Source organism: Chelmon rostratus, chromosome 14 (assembly GCF_017976325.1).
Source record: "Chelmon rostratus isolate fCheRos1 chromosome 14, fCheRos1.pri, whole genome shotgun sequence".
Taxonomy (NCBI): domain Eukaryota; kingdom Metazoa; phylum Chordata; class Actinopteri; order Chaetodontiformes; family Chaetodontidae; genus Chelmon; species Chelmon rostratus.
In genome coordinates this window covers 17,876,769-17,894,326 of record NC_055671.1, presented here as the reverse complement: position 1 = coordinate 17,894,326, position 17,558 = coordinate 17,876,769, and the positions used below count along the sequence as shown (strand labels likewise).

At 42.0% G+C, this 17,558-nt stretch overlaps 1 protein-coding gene across 2 annotated transcripts in view; it reads left to right on the top strand.

Moving 5' to 3' along the window:
- The window catches only part of dpysl3 (dihydropyrimidinase like 3), a 32,842-nt gene extending 20,618 nt beyond the window's left edge, over window positions 1–12,224 (top strand). Inside the window, exons 9-14 of one of the 2 annotated variants that reach the window (XM_041951721.1) lie at window positions 1,303–1,459; window positions 2,284–2,425; window positions 3,496–3,666; window positions 7,305–7,484; window positions 9,554–9,707; window positions 12,079–12,224. In XM_041951721.1, the coding sequence (XP_041807655.1) occupies window positions 1,303–1,459; window positions 2,284–2,425; window positions 3,496–3,666; window positions 7,305–7,484; window positions 9,554–9,707; window positions 12,079–12,173 (899 nt within the window). In that variant the 3' untranslated portion in view covers window positions 12,174–12,224. Of the gene's footprint in view, window positions 1–1,302; window positions 1,460–2,283; window positions 2,426–3,495; window positions 3,667–7,304; window positions 7,485–9,553; window positions 9,726–12,078 lie in introns of both variants that reach the window. The other variant, XM_041951720.1, reaches the window with a different exon arrangement.
- Window positions 12,225–17,558: the final 5,334 nt, after the last annotated feature.

Sequence of the window (17,558 nt, the reverse complement as noted above, 5' to 3'; positions counted from 1 at the left end):
CAGCCAATCTGTAGCTTCTTTGCAGCAACATCCATATTTGAAGCATTGCAGTCCACCACAAGCTCGACGGTTCTGCTGATGTTGAGCTTCAGGTGATAGTTGTTGCACATCTGATGGCTCTTAGCTCAGATACTGCGTCTCGCTTGAGATCTGTTTAATCTCTGGGCATCAAGCGCTTTATTTTGTGGATGTTGCGGTGCTTCAGTTAATTGTGTATCAGAGTGGAACAGTGGAAGAGTAGAGTAACGCATGTTGCTCACTAAATAAGACAAAACATGATTTTGATCCCATCTTATGATCTTGTTTACAGCTTTTACATGTTTTTCTCGTTTAGCTTCATTGTTGCGAATTCTTGGTCCTCACACCAGAACAAACAAACAAGAAACCTCCCTTTAAAACAATGTAGTCTTCCTAACCCTGCTGCCCACTTTTCCGCTGTTTTTCGCTCTGTTGGTATTTTCCTTCTGCTCATTGGTTGCCATCCTTCTGTCTGGCTTCTGAGGCGTTTGGAATGCACATCCCGCTATCGCTGCACCTATGCCCTTATAAGATGATTTTACCGTCTGTCCTGAAGCTGCAGATGTACACAGACTTTGGCTCTGCCTGACGTCATGAAAAAAAGATGCTATTCACACAGGAATTCTCAGTTTTGTCATTCAGGGTGCTTCAGCTGTCGCCCAGACCACTCCTCACAATCCCAGGAAAGAGCAGGGGTGAACTAAGGGGCTGCCTGGCTGCCATGGGTTATGAAATATACAGTTTTTGAGAATGGAACTTGGAGCACGGGGGAGGGAAAGGAAAGAATGTGTGCTCGAATGTCTTTGGTGACCTCAAAAGGACGACTTCTTGCAGTCACGTGCACTCTTTTGGGACCTCAGTGGGCTTGACACCTTTGTTCGGATCTATTCCCAAGCTTTCCCATTTAAAGCAGGAAGGCCATCAAACTGCGAGGCGTTAGAGCAAAAAGCACCGTGAAGCAATTCAAGAGCAGACAAGTGCTAGTGACAGGAGTCAAACCCCGGCTCTTCGTGCACGGAGGAACTAGCTCAGCTACAGCCGAGCCAAAGCGAAATTCATACATTGCCAAGGGTGATGTTTGGCTTCGCAGAGATTAGGCGTGGTTCCTCTCATGCAAACACTCAGATGAATTACCAAAGCTTTTAGTGAGATTAAACTGCTGACGAATTAATCAGGCTTGATTGATGCAATTTTTTTTGGCAATGCCAAGAATAGCTAAAATAAATCACTTTGATGCACTGTCATTGGATACTTAACAGATTTTTACCATTGTTTCTTTCCCAGGAAATGTTGTGTTTGGGGAGCCAATCACGGCCAGCCTGGGGACTGACGGGACGCATTACTGGAGCAAGAACTGGGCCAAGGCGGCTTCTTTTGTAACATCACCTCCTCTCAGCCCGGATCCCACCACTCCAGACTATCTGAACACACTGCTGTCCAGGTTGGTATCACAGCACCTCCCTCTGGTCGACCTGCTTATCATCTTGTGCTTCACTGGGGGGGTGAAACAACATGTTTTTATTAAGTATCTGACATGATGCTGCATTGTATATCATAACTGGTGCACATAAGTAACACAACACAAGGCAAAGTACTACAGCACGCTTAAATGGTGTAGTCACTCGTATTGTACTCATAAATTCTTGTCCAAACCACACACTGCTTGTTAGTGAACTGCATTTAAACACTCCACGGTTGCCATATATGCTTATATAGCAACAAATAAAGCAGAACTGATTTAATTACAATGCTTTGCTGAAAGGTTACTCCCTCATTAGAGGGCAGTTCCTCGGCCAGGCCGTTGCTTTGAGCTGGAATCCAAAAGTCGGTTGAAAATAATGATAAAGATCTTTGAATAGAAACGTAGCTCTTCAGAAATGTACCTGCAGTGCTGATGGCCCACAGGAGCTTGACCTTCTATGCACCTGCTGCCTCTGTGTGCACAGATTTAGACATTTAGTTTAACGAATGCATGAAAGTGGAGTTGTGCGGTTTTGAGCTGCTAATGGCGGACTTCATCTGGCATGTGAGTTAGAGCCGCATGTGGAAAGAGGAATCATTAGCAACGGTTTGCACTGGAAGAGCAAACTCTGGCACGAGGCGTATTTAAATCACTCACAGTCCTCCTTCTGATTTGTTGTACATATCCTGTTGAAGTAAATAAACATTTTAGTTTTGATTGCAGAACTTTGCTTGTGTGCACTGAATGCTGCGCTGATGTAATTCCACCTTAACTCTGTATTGTCCTGTCTCTTTGTCCCCCAGTGGAGACCTGAGCGTGACCGGCAGCGCTCACTGCACCTTCAGCGTGTCCCAGAAGGCCATCGGCAAGGACGACTTCACTCAGATCCCAGAAGGTGTCAACGGAGTGGAGGAGAGGATGTCCCTCATCTGGGATAAAGCTGTGGTGAGGACTTCAGAAGAAGGAGGACAAAACACTGAGCGAGATTTATTCTTGGCTTTTATTTTCATCTTGATTCACTTGCTCTCTAACCTTTTCCCCAGAGTAAAATCATTATTTTTCGGAGCTTTGTTTTAAACCAGACATCATCGGTCTCCGTTCTGTGATGCTCAGCTTGAGCAGCTTGCGGCTCGGCAGTCAAATCCACGTCTTTCTCATCTCTGTGGTTTTCTATTTTTACTTATCGTATTTTTATAAGACCGCTCTTGTTCCCTGTCTCCCTCCTTTTATCTGGCTTTCACAATTTTTCCTGACGTTTCTCTCCTCAGCTATTCATCTCTCTCTCCCTCCAGCTTTCTTTCACTGTCTTGTTGTCACTGTCTCTGTCTTTATCCTTTCCTTTTCTATCTGCACATCTGTCCTTTCCTTCACCCTCGGATACAGCACACTGCCCTCATTTTTTTCCCTTCCCTCTCTCTCGTTATCACTGCATCAGTGTAGTGCTAACAGATGCAGAGCATGTAGGTTTATACAGCTGTGGAGTGCAGCACTCCCTGCATAATGTGGACGGGCCTTAAAAAGTTACACTTAATCAATTTCCCGAGAGAGGTTCCTTCAAATCCAAGCTCACACCGAACTTGGACTGAATGCAGCCTTTTTTTAATTCTCTGTGGAGCCAGACTTCATGCTAAGCTAAGCTAATCGCTTCCTGATGAAAGCACCATGCACACATAAAAATGGTTTGGATCTTTCTCATCTAACTCTTGGCTAGAAACCAAAGATAAGATTTTCTATAATATCTTGCTCATAGTATCCAACATCAGGTCATTTACAGTATAATGTATCACTTTATCAGTGGCATTAAGAAAAAGTCAACAAAAGAAAACAAAATTAAGCGTGAAATGTAAGGATTAAAGTGTTGAAAGGAGAATGTCATCTAGATGTAATCCAGCTAGAGGTACATATATCAATGAACATCATACATGCTTTTCCATACCAGGCGAGAGAGCTGCCAGTCACCCCTTTTTTTTGTGAGAAATGCTGTCTAATCCCAATTTTGCTCATTTCCCTCCCAGACTACAGGCAAGATGGACGAGAACATGTTTGTGGCAGTCACCAGCACCAACGCAGCTAAGATCCTGAACCTGTACCCTCGTAAGGGTCGGATCGCCGTGGGCTCTGATGCCGACCTGGTCATCTGGGACACAGACTCCATCCGCACCATCACCGCCAAGACACACAACTCGGTACGTGCGGCGTGCGCTGGTCAAAGCTTGTCCTAATGTTTGCTCAGCTCGCAGCTGATGGGATTTTCCTTCCACTCTTCAAGAAAAAGTAGAGCTTTAAACTAGTGAAAATTTATCGCTGCACATCCCCAATCTTACTAGAGCGGGTGAAAGCAGAGTGATGTACACCTACATTTAAAAAAATAATGGCGTTATTGTTACAGTAATTCCCGGTGCCATCACTTAATATGTTCTGTTCAGAGAGATTAAAAATGCTGTTAAAAAGGGTGATTTTGAAGGAAAGAGTAAAGCAGAATATGAGATAAGTGTCTACATCTGTGTGTGTATGTGTGTGCAGGAGACATGAGATAAAGAGAGAGAGAGAGTGGTTAGGGAGAGAGAGCACATTTTTGAGCAGCTTCCAGAGAGCTCTCAGTTCCTCTGAACGGAAATGAAGTCTCAGTGGATGTTCGCTACTAAAACGACTCACACTCTACTCGCCACATTACCGGCTCTCGATGTAAAGTTGAACCTCACTAAATCCACAAACCCTCAGTAATGACTGACGCAGAGATTGGGAAACATACGGATTATTCAGATGCAACAAACGTTCTGCCAGCGATGCAAACATTCCCCAAAACGTCCCGTTAAGTCCGACTACAGGGAATCTAATGCTGTGTAATCAAGAGGTATTTCCATCCTCTATATCACATTCACTTGAACGGATCCGTTCAAAATGTTTTCATGATTGGACGACCATAGTGGGTTTGAAGAATGTCATTCATTGCACAGGATTGTGTAAACACTAATATTTCAAATACTTTCATAAACCCCAGAGATCTGGAACATCTGTACACACTGCTGGTAGGAAAAACAACTCGTCTCAAACAGCTTTGGTCATAAGACGTTTGATTACATGGGAAACTTCTCGCTCAACACGCAGTCTGAATCAGAAGCGGGAGTGTAACGTGGCCGCCATTTACTCCATCCTCCTCCCTTGCAGCCCACTTCTTTGACTCAGACGTTGTTGCAATTTGGGGCGCCGTGGTGGCCAAAGGGGTTTCAGGTTCTGACCATGAATCGCAGCTAGAAGACTGCTCGATTTTCATATATTAATATTCGGAAAAAACTACTGACATGCTATTGCCTGCTAGTGTTGATTTGCGTTTGTCCTGCTGTGTCCTTCAAGGTCTGCCTAGCTGTGTTGCATATGTGATGAAACAGTCCCAGTGATTCTCTTTATTGAACGTCTAGACCATTAGTCTGGACATGTGATTCAATAACTCTCTTAAATTGCCCTTAATGACATTCTGACACTGAGCAATTTTTATCAATTGTCATGTGTTCAGAGTTGAAACAAGTGACACTGCATCAGAAACATGTGAGACTCTGTTACCCCATTGCAGATGTTTTTTGTCCTCCGTCTGAGGGTCTAACACACAACACACACATTCCGTCATACTCACGCACTCACTTTATATTCCTGTAAATAATAACGAACTCTGTTTACTGACAACAGTTTTACAAAGTGTTCCTGAGCCCATGTGTATATTTCATGCTCAGTCATGATACTATCACCTGTTACCAATGAACCGGTTTGCAGGTGATTTTGGAGCATTCGACAGCTTTCCCAGTCTTTTGTTGCTCCTGTTTGAAATGAGTTTGCTCATCAAATTCAGAATAACCACATATTTACAAAAATCAATGAAGTTAATGATGGTCAAACATTAAATATCTTGACTTGAGTTTGCGTTTACGTCAAAAAGGATTAGCGAGGTATCACATTCTGTTATATTTATGTTTGATGCAACGTCCCAGCTGTTTCAGAATGGGGGGTCGTACCATAACACAGACATGAGGGCATCTCAAACAGCCCACTCGCAGCAGAGGAAGTGTCCACACAGGAAATTAAGGCTTTACCAGTGTAGCACAAATCCTGCTTATACAGAAATACATGAGTGAGAGAAGAATGCAAACTAACAATAATGTAGGTTGGTCTCAGGAATGATGAGAGATTTTAATTTGCCTTGCTTTAAGGCCTGATGGCGGCTTTTTTAGCCGAAGAGAAAGAACATTGCTGCGCCTCCAAATAGAGGAGTGGAAAGAGAGGGAGAACTGGACTAATAATATGCCTTCTCCAAATGTGGAGTACATCCACTGAGGATCCATGGGTTCTTACATAATGATGTCACCCTTTCATTTCCTGCTGCTCGTCCTTCCAGATAAAATAAAACAGACGAGAGCAGAAGACCAGAGCACGGCAGCTCCCAGTTCCAATAAATCCACCTTAATGGATGGTCTGATGGCAGGCCAAACAGGAGCGGCCCTGTTTACCAGCGCACTTTGCTGGGGAATGCTTCCCCCTGCACAGCAAATATGACTTAGACCTTGCTGTGCCTTAGTTTGTTATCAGTTAGCCCACATCTGGTCTAAATTGCTTGTTGTTGTCAACACAAACACATAGATGCACACAAGGATATCCTGACACGCAGACAAGAACGGGCAGCAGCACACACACACTCTGACACACACTCGGCTTAGTCATGACATCATGTTTGGCACGCAGCGGGCCTTAGTTATGTCCTGTTCTGGCCTGAATTTGGACGGCAGCAGAAAACAGGGCCGTGTGCAGAGGAAGTAAGCAACAATGGAATGAGGGGAGGGGACCATCACAGATCACAAACATGTAGAGAAAAGAAAGTTGGCACACAGGAAGTTGGAAGAATTCCATAAATCAAGCAAGAACGGGTGAAGGAGGGAAAGATGGGGCATGAAAACCAGGCAGAAAGACGGATATATGGATGAAGGAGACAACTGGAAAGAGCAAGGAGGCAGAGAGTGAGAGGACGGGAAAGAGAGCGAGCAGCACTACAGGGGCGTTACACAGCAGCTGGATGACGGCAGCTGTTTGTACATGCCGAACAGACAAGTGGAAGGAGCAAGGTGATGAATGATAAAGAGTGGGCGAGAGAGAGTGTGGGATTAAGAGAGAGTAGAGGAGAAAGAGAAGGAGCCTCCACCTTCTGTCACCTCATCCATCCTCCTACAGCGCCCCCTGTTGTTGTCTCCTTCAGCCCGTCATCAGTCCTTCAAGGGACGGTTCAAGAGGGGGTTTCATTTGTTGTTTATGTTCTCTCTTGAAATCGAATTTGATTGACCTAATTTAATTTTGATTCAGTCTTCCGACTCAAAATGATGCTAAAGCCCCCGTGACAAATTATTGAAAACTCTCAGTGGAGTTATTTGTTCAAACGTTAAAGCTCTGTAACTGCTGATTATTGGTACTTTGAATTTACTCTCTTGTCTTCCTCCTCTGGTTAATTTTAAACAGTACGTCCACCTTAAAAGCTTTGATCTGAGTCATGGGATGGATTTAAGTTTTAATTTAATTTAAAACTATCATTTAACAAACCTGCTTGTGTGGCAGGGCTGAACATCATATGATCATTCTGCATACTTCTTTAACTTCTTTCCAAACTGTAGACATTCTGTATGTATTTTGCATCACTTATAATGGGTACTGTGTTCTAGGCTATTTCATAGCTTTAGTTCATTTTTGCTGGTGTGTTGCACATTTCCCCTTGCTGCTCTGTTGCTTTTTCTGCTGCAACAACCTAATTTCTTCTCAAGCATCTAAGAATTTCATATTTGTCCTTCAGGCTGCTGAGTACAATGTCTTCGAGGGCATGGAGCTGCGTGGAGCCCCGCTCGTGGTGATTTGCCAGGGGAAGATCATTCTGGAAGATGGGAACCTGCATGTGACCTCCGGCGTGGGTCGTTTCATCCCCTGCTCTGGCTTCCCTGACTTTGCCTACAAGCGTGTGAAAGCCAGGAAGCAGGTAAACATATGTTTTACATTCATTTTGTCGAGACAGTTGTCTTTAAACTGTATCTAACGCTATATCCTGTTTGAAAAGCAAACTCTTTAGATTGTGCAGTTCGAAGCTACCCACACAATCATTTTAATACAAAATGAAACTGAACTGCTTCACAGATGAAGACAAAAAGGATCAATTCAGAAAGAGAAGGTTACTGCAAAATAACAACATAGTACTTGCACAAAAAATTTTTGCCTAAATCAAAACAAACATGATGGAAGAAGGAACATTTGTTGCTTTGGATAATAACACTTATTTAAAGACACACACAATAGACCATAAGGGAAGGTTGAAGGTAGAACTCAAGGTCTTTTGGATTGTAAAGGAGGAAGCCGAAACAGGAGTTGCTATGGTGGAGAGAAATGAGGGTGGAGGCAGTGAAGTGGGACGTTGGGGAGACACAGTCTGACATCAGCCTGCAAAGTTCAGCCACGCGGTGCTGGCTGCGCTTTTACCCTGTACTGTAAAGGGTCCACGCAGCAAGGGTGGTCGAGGCCTTGTCATCATGGATGCACTGCATCATCAAGGATGCAGTGAGTTTGGATTTGGATAACTTTCCAGAGAGACCTCACACACACACACACACACACACACACACACACCTACACACACACACACACACACACACACACACACACAGTAAAGGGGTTACCAAAGAGTCCCAAATTGACAATTTACTGTAGTCACACAAGACTGATCTGACTCTAGTTTGGCAAAAGGTTTGGAAAGACTTTACTGCGACAGCAACGTTACAGCCTGAGCAGCAGCCAGTGTGAACATTTACACTGTAATTACAGGATAAAATTTATAGCTACACACACAGAAAGGCCTCATGTCACACATTCATCAAAAGTCTGAATTATGTTTTTATTAATAGTTTTTAATTATATAGAAAAAAGCCCAAACTATGTTTTCAACCTACTGAAAGGGACCATATTTCCATTTCTGATCACCTACCCCACCTGTTTCATGTTGTGCTGCAGCCATACGCTACTTTTAAGGGTTTTACCACCTGCCAGGAAGAAAGAATTGCTCCATAATGGACATGGTGGTAAACATTTCCACTAAAAGCTAAATGCTTCTGTAGCATTTTCCCTATTTAGCATGGGAATTGTAACAGTGTACTGGAAATGATTTTCACATTGTACCGTAAGATTTGTAGAGATCAGTCTTTGTTATGATCTAAAATTTGCTCCTCAAGCATATAAGCAATATGAAAAGAAAATAGCATTTTAAGTGTGAAGTGTGCTGCTACATTAAATGAAAAATTCCACAAATGCCTCACAAATGACTTCAAAATGCCTCATAAAGGCACTTCAATAGGAAAGGAAATTTCCTCCAAAGCATAAAGAGTTAACATTTGATTTCTAACAATTTAAACTCATAGCAGACCCTGCTCTCTGCTCTCTTGAAGTCTTATTTATGGGCCAGAAATCTCATTGTTCAACCATTTCCTAATTTGCAGCTGGCTGGTGATGAGAAAATGGAGCTGTAGTAACAGTGCGCTGTTTATCTTGGTAGCAGTCGCTGTTATGCTTTCTTCATTCACAGATGTCTCTTTTTAACTCTTGACGGAGCTTCCAAGATTCCACTGAGTCATGCCACTGACAGACAGACAGGCAGACAGGCCGACAGGCAGACAGACAGACAGACAGACAGACAGGCAGACAGACAGACAATGGTTGTTCACTAGCAGTTTCAACTTGCTTTGAAAACATACACATGCTGTATATTGTGATTTCCTGCTCCAGTCTATAAAGAGTTTGCTTACTTGTATGTCTGGGTTAGTGTTTGTGTGTGTAAATCTGGAACTGGTTCTTGGCAGGAAAAAGGCTCTCTGAGAAAATGCACATATAATTCAGACACCAGCAGTTGCATAAACAACCATATTATGCTAAACAGGTGTGGATTTGGTTACATTAAATCTTTTGTGAACGGCATAATGTCTCTTTGTTCTTACCCATCCTTTCTTCTTCTGCTGCCTTCTCTCTCCACCTCCTCCATCTCTGCTCTTGTTGTATGTCCCGTAGCTGGCCGTCCTGAGGGCAGTGCCCAGGGGAATGTACGACGGCCCGGTGTCCGAATTCTCCATGTCCCGTGGTGGTACTCCCTCCGCCTCGGCACGCACCTCTCCCACCAAACAGCCCGTCAGAAACCTGCACCAGTCTGGATTTAGTCTAGCAGGTAACCCTGCACCATGCGGTGAGCCCAGCTTCTGAATACAACTCCCACCCTTCTACCACCCAGCCCTATGTTTCATCAGTTTTCAGTTTTTATGTGGAAACATCAAAGGATTGTGCATGTGCATCAGTCAATCTACCATCACACTTTCCCCTGTTTTCTCAGGTACTACTTGATGCTGTGAAGGACAACAATCATGTGATTTTTAACACGTTGCGTCATGAATGATGCATTCACAGTCCGTGGCGTTAAGCGTGACGCCTGTAGAGCAATCTAATAATCTCTCATTATCCTGTTTCAAACTTAAGGAAGTTCACAGTATGGCATGCAGTTGTCTGCCGTCCATCACGCTCCTTTGTAAAAGGGTTTATTCACTGTTTATATGACAATTTGTCTGTTTATGCATGTCATTAAGTTGGCGGCCTTAGCTCCTTTGAGTTGTAATGAGCCACACTGCAGAGGGCATTAAATTCAATTTATATACACAACCAGTTGAAGTTGGCTGGTTTTCTGTTTTGTGCTTTTTTGTGGTTTGACATGAAGTCAACATTTCCCCAGATTAAAACCACACAAACAGTACTTTTGACCCACACTCATGACGTGAGCTATATTCTACCTTTTTTAGATGAGTTAGCATTCAAGATGGGAGACCAGTACTTTCGTGTATCTCTGTGTTGTGCACATTGTACTGAGCAAATGATGGTTTCTATTATCCTGCATTCCTGCATGTATTTTGTAGCACTTATTGTATTTTATTTGAAGCATGCATGCAGATTCAAGAGTATATTTGGAACATGCATTTTGCTCAACTCAACATCTTAATAGCTCCATGTTCCTAACTCAGGTGGAGCAGTCACTCTCTGTAATGACTCATCTAAAAAAAAAAAAAAAAAGCTCTTTAAGGACACTGTGACCTCTAACTGCAGCCTCTTTGTAATGTCAAGCTATAGTCGGAAATCTAGTTTTTTTTTCCAGAGTTGCACTTGTAAGTCACGCTGGATAAGCAAATTGGCTCGAGGCCTGAACCATACAGCGTGCAAGATTTCAGTCCAGGCATCTGGACACAGTCCATTAAGAAAGCCTATCTAATGTGAGAGATCACAACACTGTGTATCCACATTCAACATCTGTTCCGTTATGCAGAGCTGCTGAGTGACAGTCTGATTGTGCCCATATGTAAAGTCAGCCTTGGATTATCTCAGATTTAGAAAACCAGTGTGAGAAATTGTTTTTGTCAGGCTACCAAATAGTGGAACTTTTGTACACGTGGTTAAATGATGAACCAGATCAATCAGTTTTTCCACTGTTTTATAATCAAACAGAGAAATGATAGCTGTTGTTGTAGCCAGTCATTCTGTCCTCCCTGACAGACTAAATGTGTCCATGTGTGACCTTAAATCAATGGCAGCTACCCCTTTTAGCTGGACAGCACACAGCTGCACTCAATATGGGCCCTCTTTGTGAGTGCCTGTAGTATTTTTAACGGTGAATAACTCATTCTGAACGAGAAGTCCACAGAACGGTGTTTAGCCTTCGGCCCTGTTGGGTAGCCTGTCCTTACAAGCGTAGCTGATGTGCGATACCTCATCGATGAAAAAAGAAGGTGACCTGCGCTGGAAAGAATTTGCAGATTTGAGTGCATGAATTTAGAGGGGAGTGAGGCTGCTCCTGGTTTTCCCAGGCTTTGTAATGGCTATGTGTGTTTAAGTGTTCTGCTATGTGTGTGCGCTCTCTCAGAATGAGTCAGTCCCTTATCTATTTTAGTTTTTCCAGGGTCACCACCTGCAGAGTTAATTTACTTGTCTTGAAGGAGATGGAAAGGATTGTTTGGTTAGATGCAGGGTATCATAGTCTGACATCACTCCACTTTCCATTTATACACACTCGCTGATGATTTGTTGCAGCCCTGGCTCATCCTTTGGAAACAGCATGCTTTATGTCAAACTGTAGTTCCTTCTGTTAATATTTCAGCAGCGCTCACGCAGCACACGGTCTGCTGAAATTTGCACTTCCTGTCATCTCGGTGACACATACCGTATATCATAGGCCATAATAACGTGTCTTGAAAAACCTCTAGTGCCTGGAAAGTAATAATGTGTGTGCATAACAACAATTATTTGTGTGCTATGACGGCATAAAGGCTATTCTGAGTAGAGTAAGTTTGAAAGGCTTGACAAATGATACCAGTAAATCTCATCATCAGTATCTGCATCGCCTTATTGGTCCATGAAGATGGATTCTTGTTAAATGCTGTTATAGTTGAGGCCATGTTTGTCTTAATTTCCCCTCAGAACAACATGAGTACACACCACAGTCTTTCCCCAACTGCCTCCATGTAACCTGCTTCATCTTCTCTCCTTTTTTCTCCGTCCAGGTCCCCCTACCCCAGATGACATCCCCATCAGGCCTGCTGGCCGCCGTATCGTAGTGCCCCCTGGTGGTCGTTCCAACATCACATCCCTCAGTTAAACAGCAGGAGGACGAGGGGGTCGCTTCCAGAAAAGGAGAGCAGCCAGAGTGGATTGAGGGTGGGAGGGAGGGAAAGGGGAAGTGAGGGAGGGAGGGAGGGAGGAGGAGATGCATAGGACCATGATTAGTTAAAAGTTAAAAGAGCAAAACACTGAATCCTCATGCCTTACCTGTCACAATGCTACCTTGCTCAGATGAGAACAGTATCCCTTTTCCTGGGGAATTTAAAGTATTGAAGTGGTTTGGAGTTGCTACTAAAGAATAAAATCACCACCAAAGCACAATACACATGAACAGTCTTAGCCTCACGTCCTCTCAGTATAGAATACACCACAAATACAGTGAAAATGTTCACCTGGTGCTTTGGTAATGGAATAATACACCGGTAAATCTGCATACCACCACATTCAACCAAGAAAACAAACTATGCTCTTGAAGGAAAATGGGTGCTGCTTTTCTCAGAATGATGCTATGGTTCTTTCATCCTGTTTGGCTTTCAATGTCACCCCGTTTTCAGTAGCCTGCTTTCTCCATAGTCAGCAAAGCGAAACACTAGATCCCACATTAGCCATGTATTCTCATGCAGTACCATTGATTAGCTCTAGGTGGCATTGTATGTACGGTAACCGTAATGTAGCTTTGTGAATGATGTTGTTGCAGCCTGTTTGGTCCTTCTGGACCAAAAAAAGGTATTTATCATGTCTTAGAGCAGGAGTGCTGTCGGATGTGGAGCTGCATGGGCCACATTAACATGGGTGACGTGATCCATGATCCTTTTGCCCCCCTCCTCTGAGGTGCTTGATAAATGCCATCCCCATGATGTTTTGATTGCATAATTATTGGTGTTAAAAAAGGAAGATAGACACATCTGCTTAGGAGAAGATTTTGTGCAGACAAAAGAATAGAAAAAATAAATATTAGAAAGGGTTTTAATATGCTTTATCCCCTAAAGGTTTATATCAGTTTTTGTTTCCTGCGCTCCATCATGGCTCTATAAAAAAAAAAAATTGTAAGAAACCGTCCTTTGCATTTGCTTCTAGCTATTTGCCTGCTCCTGTCATCCTGAAATCATCTTGAGAAGGAGAATAGAGGAAAAAAACAATATTAAAATCTGTTCATACGAAGCACGAATAAACTCAACTTGTCCCTTGTAGTGCAACCGTAACCAGCTTTGCAATCGAGGGCAAAGAAAAAACAAAAAAACAGATGCAATGAAATGAATATGTAACAAAAACCTGCTTTCAGATAACAGCACTTCACCTCTGGCTTTACTTTTTCATTGCTGACAAACTGGGCTCTCATCTTAGGACAAAGAGGAAGACCATCATTCCCTTGTCATCCCAACGTTGCCTTCTAACGCAATCCTGACCAATACTAATTGAACATCAGCCTAAATACAACTGTGGGTCCAATTCAGTGTACCGAAACACTCTGGATCTGATTGTGTTGGGGGTCTTTGGAGCTCTTTTTTACATCTCTGCTGTTTTTCTGATAAGGCAGGGGGTTGCGGTGCAGTAAGGGAAGCTTTTATTTTGTCGCTGTTCCACTGTGGGGGAGGGAGGGCGGGAGGGGAGGAGATGGCGTTTTCATTTGGCAGTGGTGTGGCAGACTCTGAGGCAGGCACAAGTGGTGGTTTGATGTATTTATGTTAGTTTGACAACCTTTGTTATTGTTTTTATGTTGTTTCTTTTTTACTGTTGTATCAAAACCCAGAGATGGCAGGTCAAAAATAAGGTGTGTTGTGGAGGTATGATTTGTTTCCTGAATAAACATGAGTTGCAACTGACTGACTTAGGTGTCTTATTCATATTTTTCAAGTATTAAATATGCATCTTTATTAATACATAAAATGGTTCTCTTAAGAGGGAGATCTAAACTTACTGGCTTCACTATCATTAGGTATAAAGTGTAAAAGAAAGCAACAATTTTTTATCTAATAATATATTGTTATTGTAAATGATAACCAAAAATGCCCTGTTTCATGGATTAACTTTTTCAGTTTGCATATGCATTAACATTACATTTGCATTTTAAATAATAATACTAATAACAATAAAAAAAAGGCATACAAAGCTGCAGATATAGTTATCATATGCAGCTCTCTAAATTCCATATGCAGTGTACTCTTACGCTAGGCGGAAGGAATTTGCATGAATTTATGTAAATCATCCCAAATTATTTCTCAATAAACCAGAATTGCTTTACTCTCAACACCTTTTCTGGGTGCTAATACACCTACAAATCCCACTTTTATGGGTCTGTTCCTCTGTTTACACAGTAAATGAACAGCCCATTTATTTAGACTGTCAGTCATGGCTGTGACTGAGCTGAGAGGTTTAGACTGAATGAGCAACATGCATAATCTAAGTAACAGTGGATGAGGTTTGATTGACACCAGCATCATCATTTCCAGCCTCTCTGAGACACTTGACCTCCTTCACAGGCACAGAGTTTCTCTGATGGGGCATATATATATATATAAACACACACACACACACACACACGCACACACACATAATAGCCTAGTAAAAAAAAAGAAAAAAAGAAAAATATTGCGTTTTAAGGCAAATACATTTTCAACAGCTCAACAGCTCAAGGTCAATGACAACAGTATGCTCCTATTTTGATGCAATTTATTATACGGCCACCGGGGGCAGCAATGCACATATCCACCTGCGCGCGACGAAATTTCTTCTTCGCTGATGCTGAGTAGTTCACCTGTGCAGCTGTTTGTTCACAGGTTAAGCGTGTGTTCAACAAGCCACTTAATTTGCGCGACACACCTGTCATGGGCCTCCTGGATTGTGTAAAAATGGTTCCGAAAGACCGTTAAACGTTTTGGCTACAGTTAGCTAGCTAATTCAACCTACAGTAACTATGGCAACATGGTGGCGCCACTAACGTTAGCATACACTTACAAACGAGCGTACGTGATTCCCACAAATAGAGGAGTTTCACCTCGAGGTAAATTTGTATTCATATTGCAGCGTTTATTCTTTTAGTTTATGACAGCATCATTCAACTTAATGATGATGGGACCCGTCATAAATGTTCAGTGAGGACAGAACTGTACATTGCTTGGTTTTAGCTAAGGGGTCGTAGTTTGGCTGGTTGCTAACTCTGGTCTCTGGTGTTAAGGAGAAACTGCTGTGAGATCTGTCAACACGCCAGGTAAGCTTAATTTGTGTTGCAACCTGGTTTCTCTGGTAAAAGTAAAGTAAAAGTAGCTAAACCACAGTGTAGAAGTATTTTGTTTCAAGTAAAAAGACCTGTTACCCATAAGTAAAAGTACAAAAGTTTCACCAGTTAACATTGAAATATACTTACAAGTATCAAAAATAAAAGTCCTCATTATGGAGGATGCTTGGAGTAATCTGTACATTATGGTATTATGATTATTGATGCATTACACATTAAGCATCACTTTAATTTTAACTACTTTCTTCACTGCTAGTTTTCTTTATCCCACATAATGTAACAAGCAGAATTTTTTTTTTTTTTAAAAAAGGATATTATGTGTAATGTCTGACTGCAGTAGTTTCAAACAGCTGTAAAGTAATTAGAGATAACATAACACTTTTCACTGCCTTTGTAAGCCTTTTATTGTGGAGCACCTACAGTTTGCTGGGGCCTTAGTTAACAACATTATTGCTTGTTAAATCCTTAGGGTGTAAAAGTACAGCAGGCTTACATGAACATATGAAAATGTAGGTGTTTTTTGTCAATATTACAGGGAGGAATGGCAAAAAAAGACACACGTATGGCTGTTTGGGCAAAAATACAAAAGTAAGTCACATCTCTTACCTTTTTTTCTTTAAGTCTTTTTTTAAAAGACTGTCTTTTCTATCAAATGGATAAGTATTAGGAGTGTTCCTGCATCACAGACTCTGATCATATTTGTCATGAGAGGCTTTGCCCTGTGTAAATTAGCCTACTGGTATGAAGGGTTCACACTGTGAAAGTAATTTAACAAAACAGCACATTTATGACACTCTCACTCTGGAGTCTACCTGCTTGGCTGAATAAAGTATCGACTCAGTCCCACAGTGTTCCCTAGTATTAGGGGTTATACACACTCACCCTCAATGTGAGGTCCACCAGTAAAACTGCTGTGAGGTCCCACATGCATTGTTTAATGGTGCGTAAATGTCTCATGACATCATAGCAATCATGTCTGATGGCAGAGATGACGATCGTAAAATGCTGACTAGGTCTGGATAGTGAGATGAGTCAGCAACCTCAAGCTAAACTAGAGTGGTGTGTGTGGTGGTTGCATGTTGGTGTTGTCGGTTACCAAATGAGAAAATGTGTCTGACTGTAATGAGAGAGGATAATGCACATTAGTTTTTGTTATCCAATTCTTAAACAAGAAAGATCTTGTGTGAACATGCACAGCGGATAGATAATGACAAGTATTTTAAAACATTTATGTTACACCGAGGTTTTCTGCTTTTATCTGTGATGTTCCAGGCAGATTGTGAATGCATTTATCAACTGGAAAGCCCCCTCAGATCAGCCATTAATGTGTAAAAGAGCTGCCTCAGCTCAGCCCACTGTGTGTGAGAGAAGAGATTGTACCCTCCAGATGACCTAGGGAAGTGGTGTACACAAATCTGTAAACTGTGGATGCGTGTGGGTGGGAGAGAGAATAGGAAAAGCATATGTTAATGTTTGCTTCATTATCAATGAATTCCCTGAGACACACTGGAAGAGAGAGAGAGAGAGAGAGAGTAAAACGAGTACTCTAGCACTTTGCCAAATTAGATCTGATTCATTTGAAGATGCACAGCAGCCACTGACATTTTGGAGAGGACTGCTTTTTGTTTCCACTTCTTCTCCTGTTATATTTCAAATGTTTCACTTCGATTATTTTCAGTTTTTTCTTTGCACGTTAGCCATGGGTGGTCATACCAAGTATCTCCACCCCTCTGTCAGTTATTAACTGTACTACAAGTCAGTTAACATTGGGGGGCAGCATTATATTTAGGATGGTGGAGAGCAGTCAACATATACACTCATACAATAAATATCATATAAGTTTAGAGAAGGATAAAGGCCTTTCAGCATGATTAACACCTTTCCCCTTTTATTACCTTTTACTATTCCTATTGAGATGCTTTCATTACTAATTACTTATAGTCCTTATTCAATTAAATATGATAATTCAGAAAGACAATGTGAAATAAAGCACAAGGCACACTAAGATTGGTTCTGAAAAAGAAAGTCATTATTTAAGGCACACCTTAATAGTTTGCAACTCCATCACATTTGAATACAATAAACACACAGTGACAACTGAAGGACAACAAAACCGTAATAGGAATGAAATTCACAGGTGTGGAACAGTTCTGTTCCCAGACTACATAATTTTTTAAGATAGACATT